General features: G+C 34.4%; 1 protein-coding gene across 3 annotated transcripts in view; it reads left to right on the top strand.

Moving 5' to 3' along the window:
- Positions 1-972: 972 nt before the first annotated feature.
- Positions 973-6,052, top strand: part of LOC140786609 (uncharacterized) — a 35,724-nt gene continuing 30,644 nt past the window's right edge. For 2 of the 3 annotated variants that reach the window (XM_073135175.1, XM_073135174.1), the window contains exons 1-7: positions 973-1,154; positions 3,028-3,242; positions 4,372-4,508; positions 4,587-4,697; positions 4,792-4,893; positions 5,044-5,152; positions 5,222-5,422. In XM_073135175.1, the coding sequence (XP_072991276.1) occupies positions 1,142-1,154; positions 3,028-3,242; positions 4,372-4,508; positions 4,587-4,697; positions 4,792-4,893; positions 5,044-5,152; positions 5,222-5,422 (888 nt within the window). In that variant the 5' untranslated portion in view covers positions 973-1,141. Of the gene's footprint in view, positions 1,155-3,027; positions 3,243-3,666; positions 3,825-4,371; positions 4,509-4,586; positions 4,698-4,791; positions 4,894-5,043; positions 5,153-5,221; positions 5,423-6,052 lie in introns of those variants that run through there. The other variant, XM_073135176.1, reaches the window with a different exon arrangement.

Genomic DNA, 6,052 nt, shown 5'->3' with positions numbered 1-6,052 from the left:
TGAGTAGTAGAGAAGTTCGAAGTTTTTTTTTCTTTTTTTTAATTTATACTGTATTATCGAATTTGCAAATGAACTTACGAAAATAACCACACCAGATACCAAATTGTCAAGTTTTGAATTGTATGATAGCTGTGATGAGAGTTTTCAAGAACTGCAATAGAGACTAACAAATACACCTTTGTTGGTGATATGTTGCTAAATATTTGAAAAAGGAAGTCATATTCCAACTATGTCAATAAAAAGAGGTTTTAAAATAAGGTTAAGGTGAACAAGGTATAAAATATTATAATAATTAGTAAAAATATATTTTTTAAGAGTATATTGTAATTATGATATCTTAAAACTTCTAAATCTACTTTCTCCAAAACTTAGATCGTAACTATTCATCTTTCTGTTAAATAATCACACTCGTCTATCTATCTATTGTGTAACTCCCTCACCTACTAAACTTTCATGAATAAAAAAAATTTGTAAGGATCTATGTTCTTTCCTGTCATCATCGATGGGGTTTTTACAGCTTAACTATATTATTTTTTTTAATTAGTAATAATGAGCTCTAGTATATATCGCAAATATAAATGATATGCATTCTATCATAACAAAATATGTATTAACTAGAAAAAAAATATATACTAAAAATTTTAAAATCTAATAAAATCAATTAAACAGAAACTTAGATTGCAAAATTTGTCTCTGAGCTAAGGCTTTTGCAATTTGATTATATTATATAATTTTATTTAGCATATAACACTAAGCTGATGCACATTTTATTATAATAGAAGCTATATATTTATATAGCTCGTTTTAGAGTTTATTATTACAAATCGAAAATTAAATATAATTAAATTACAAAAATACCCTTTCCACCTCTCGAAATTAATCTAATACACTTAATAAATCAACACATTAAACCGTGACACGTGGAAGACCCGATCTACCAGCTCTTGTTGCCTTGTTGGTGCGCTCCTGAGTAGCACACCGCATCGAGATTGCTGTTCCTGCGGACATGTGATCGCTCGTCCTCTTCTGCACAGAGGGAGAAAGAAGAAACCAGAGAGAGAGAGAGAGAGAGAGAGAGAGAGAGAGAGAGAGAGAGGTGTAAACTGAGTGGCTTTTGGTCGCCGGATAGAAAAAGGGAGAGATGGATAATTCGGGTAATAGAATTTGATCGTGATCATCTACTTGCCTTTGTGTTTCTTCTGATTCGGCTCTAGGGTTTTAGGGATCATCCTAGGTGAATACTAATTGGTATAAGCGCTTGGATATGGTTTTCATCGAAGTATACTGCTGGTTTTTTTGCTGATTAGATATCGTATCAAGCCCCAACAACTGCAATGTTTGCCTCAAGAGGAAATGTTGGTTAATTGGCTAATGTGCTGTTGAATTCTAATTCCAAGTGTATCTTTTGGCACTTGATGAAATGCGGAGTACCTTATTTTCGCTTGTGTTTTTTTTAATGGGAGAAAGAATGATGTATTTATAGTATGATCCGAATAGATAAACTATGATCATGATATTCTGTGTTGGTGTAACAGTGATAGGTTAACGGTTGCATTCTTTCAGTAAAATTTTCGGCAATTACATTCCTGTTACCTTTGGAGTTCCCTTGCTTTGGATTGATATGTTCATAAGTTATAGTTGATTACCACTTCATCTTTATTTGGTCCGTTTAAACAATTTCCTACGATTCTCATATATAAATGTATTTTTTGTTTGGCATTCTTGTCTTAATTAAGATTCTGAGTTTTAATCCTCTTTTGGTACTGATTGAACCATGAATTCAGGTTGCAGTTATTTTACTTGTTCCATCTGCTAGATAAAAGGCTGAAAGTTCTCTAATAGTGTTAGAAAGCTACAGATAATAGTAAATCTACAAATTATACAACGAATGATGTTTTACATTCCTTTAATGAAAACTAAAAATAGAACTAAATAATAAATATGAGAGTGAGATCATGATCCTGTTCCATCTTGGATGCTAAAATTATCACATGAAAAAAGAGCCTGGATTCAGGTATTATGTAGGGCATTCTGAAAATTTGTATTCTTCTTTCTTGCAATACAGGAATGAAACATCGGAAAATAATGGATAGTTGGATTTATTTTGGTTACAGTAACTTTTTGATTTCTGCATTGCATGTCTCTTTCCAATTTGTGATTCTGTAAAATAAGTTTTAGTTATCCTTCAGGCTTCAGGTTTTGCATGTGTGCGCAGGAACTGGCATTTTAATTGTGTCTACTTTGTTTTAGAAAACATGAATTATCTTCGTACTCATTTTAGTCTTTATTTTAGATCACGTCTTTACTTATTTCAGATGATCATATATTTTGCATTGTGATTACTCACATATAAAGCCTAAAAATCTCTCTTCCTCCCTATCCCCTCTAACTATTAGTCCACTGTATCTCTCTCTCTCTCTCTCTCTCTCTCTCTCTGCAGCAGCCGCCTGCTGCAGTGCTGGTTTTGGCCCGGATCAAGATCGGCTGAAACTGGAATCTATGGTATTACTACATACTAATGGACTTCTCCAAGAGATCTTTAATGTGATCATGAATTTAAATGTTTTTTCTTCACTTTAGTGCATAATAATTTAATTTCTCCACTTCTGTCTGCAGCTTTTTGTGCAGATTTTTGTGAGTGTGTTTTGTAACTCTTTTGGGTTATGTGGTCTTTACTTAGAATTTGCAAGCTTCTGTTAAGTTTTCATCTAGCTTAATCTCTCCAAGAATTTATGGTCTATTCTGTTCTCTATTTTTACCCTTGAAGTGTTGTTCCATAGTTTCATCAGTTAGCATCTAAGGCATATGCTTTGTTGACTTTTGAGATTTTTTTATTAGTAGAGTAATGCATCTGGATATTTTCACATTATTCCCTTTCTTGATGCTTTATATAATGTGACTAAAGGCTTATATATTGTTTAGGGTGTTTTCTGTCAGATGTGGAGGAAGTCCTGTTTTCACCAGTTGGCATGTAAACTTTGCATCCTGCTCCCAGTAAATCTAAAATGGCATAACTTGTTCATACAGGAGGGAATCCACAGAACTTTGTTGTGCCCCCTGTTGAAGGTGTTGCTGGAGGAGGGACTGGTTATGGTTGGATTGATGGTGGCTTGCAAGGTTCAAACTTATATAAAGGTGCAGTTGATCCTACAAAGATTCCAACAACAGATCTATTACATGTGTGGTGTATGCCTAGCACGGCTAATGTTGGGCAGCAAGAAACGCCCCGACCTTTGGAGCCTGTAGGTTCCCTTCCTTATTTTTTTCTTTCTTTATCACAAGGAGAATGATTGTATCTCTTTCATGAACTTGGATGTTTGTATTGATGTTAACATGTGCTTTTTCAGTTAGATTTTAATGTATTTGGATGGATGCAACTCTCTTTTACTACTCATGATATCTATGTTCTTCCTGTTCTGTGATTTCAATGTGAAACATGACACTACTTAGTAGAGCATGCAGAGAAAATGAAACAAGAAGGCTTACTAGTGAAATAGTGAATTGTTTTATATCCCTTCTTACTGATTTTTCTTTGCTGTTCTTACGATAAGCACTTTATAGTCCTCAATTTTATATCCCTTCTCACTGATTTTGCTTTGCTGTTCTTACGATAAGCACTTTATAATCCTCGGTTTATATGAAAGTATTTATCTTCATCAGGTCCTTTCATGCGCCTCTATTTATGCCAACAGTGGTAGATGCCCAAAGTGTTAGTCCCTCGAACTATTGGCTTCTACATTTATGGGTCTTATTTGCTGCTTCCGCAAGAACCCATCCTACATGGTGTTCAACAGTCCAATTGGACTATATGGATACCTAAATCAGTAAATATTTTCAACCTGCCAAACTGTAGTAATTTTTTAATAAAATAATTTTGAATTGAATAAAATCTCGTTACTCATTTGTATTGTTTCAGTGTTTCACGTCACTTACTTTTTGTAACTATATTATGGCTTTCATCTTTTCTGCTGAATATTGAACCTTATATTCTATTCATTGTGGTTTAAAATGATGATCTGATGCAAGCAAAGAGAAGAATTATATCGGAGTTTCTGGAGAAAACAGCGATATTATTTCTAATTGCAAGATTCCCAATTACCATATCCAACTGTTTGATTTTTTTGTTGTTTGGCCATGACTAGATGAGCTTATTTGTCTCATACTAGATGTCAAACATGGTTTTGTATATTTCTGTGAATTGCGGTGGCCATCATATGTATTAATGAATTACAAGATAGAAAATCATTAACTTGTTTTCTACCATCCATTCTTAGACATATATAAATATACACAGACACATAACCACACACACAAATATCCTCCTTTGTCACATTTTTCTCATGTCTTTTACCTGAACATTTTTGAATGAAGATATCTCTTTTGGCGGCGAGAAATGAAAGGGAAAGTGTTCAGATTGCATTACGTCCAAAAGTTTCTTGGGCCAGTTCAGGCATTGCAGGAACGATACAGGTTCACTGTACAGACCTATGCTCTTCCTCTGGCGACAGGTTCCTTTTTCTTTTGGACAAGTCTCATTTGCTATTGAACAATTATCTGTAGTATACTGATGATAATAGTTCTGGCAGGTTAGTTGTTGGGCAATCTGTGACGTTGCGACGTGTGGTGCCTATCTTAGGTGTGCCTGATGCTCTTGTACCCGTTGATCTAGCAGTCCCTCAGATAAACCTACTTCCTGGGTACTATTTTATATAACAATTGGAGTGTTTTCTCAATATTGAACCCAGATGATAGTAATGAGCTATCATTAATTTATTTGTTTCTCCTGTACAGTGAAACGACGTCCATATGGCTCTCAGTTTATGTCCCTTGTGAACAGCCACCTGGTCAATATGAGGGTCAAATTTTTATCACTGCTTTGAAAACAGATTCAGAGTGATGATCTATCCTGTCTGCATTTTCTATGTAGTTTTCTACTGAATTACAGCCAAATTACATTATTCAGTTTTGAACTTATTTCTCGATCTTGTAGTTTGTACTTCTTATAATCAGTATAGTCAGGTTCTCTTTTTCTATCTATTGCAGATCTTTAGCACAATCTCTAGTTAAAGATGAGAAGTATCAACTTTATAGGGAACTGAAAAGCTGCCTTGACATAGTTGAAGATGTAGATGGAAAATCTTTGGAGGAAGTGGTAATTTTCTATTTTGATTTATAGCTACCCCAATTGAACGGGTACTCTCATGATTTTCATCATGTGTAGATTGGCCGTACTACATCTGCTACACAAGCATTGAGGAGAGTACTTCTCTTACCAACATTCCAGGAGTGTCATCAAGATAATGGATCAGGTGACATGATGGATGAAGATACTATGACCAACATTTCTGTTCGTCTAAAATTTAGTGTCACTATCTGGGATTTCACTCTGCCATTGACGCCGTCACTTCCTGCTGTTTTTGGAGTATCCATCAATTTAAATTCTCTTTCAGTCTCTTCTTTATTGGATATGATTATTCTCATGGAAATGTATGGCGATAATAAGATTTTCTTGTATTGGATATTTTTTTGTGGTTTTGATGGTCCCTAGGAAACATAGATACATCAAAAGTTCAGACAATTCTAGTCGTACCATATTGGATACCATATCAGGTATGATAATCCTCAGATACTTCAAGGATACCTATCGTATACTTCCTATTATGTATCCAAATTTTTGAATAAAAAATAAAATCGGATACTCTTGGATACTTCTAGGATACTCATATACTTCTGAGAGTTCAAAAGACAAGTCAAATTAGAGGTCTACAAGGTCAAGACGATTCAATTTGCAAGAAAGTTTACACTAGATAACTTATTCTGCATGATTAACATTGTGGTGATGAAGCATTTCTCATATGCTTCAATATGAGCTTCTTCTTCCTGGACATCTATTACATGCATCCTGTGAAGGAGCTTCTTTTCTGCAGGTCCTAACTAGAATCATGCTAGTAGATAGGGAGAGAGAGGCAATCAAATTGACTATATAATCGTGACCTTAGTGCATGTCTAATAACTAACGAGAATGTCTCTTTCTTTGTTGATTGTGACTGTT

The sequence above is a fragment of the Typha latifolia genome, chromosome 4 (assembly GCF_019914945.1).
Source record: "Typha latifolia isolate L0001 chromosome 4, TyphaL0001v2, whole genome shotgun sequence".
Classification (NCBI taxonomy): Eukaryota; Viridiplantae; Streptophyta; class Magnoliopsida; order Poales; family Typhaceae; genus Typha; species Typha latifolia.
The sequence above is the reverse complement of the archived record's forward strand: the minus strand, read 5'-3'. Positions and strand labels throughout refer to the sequence as shown.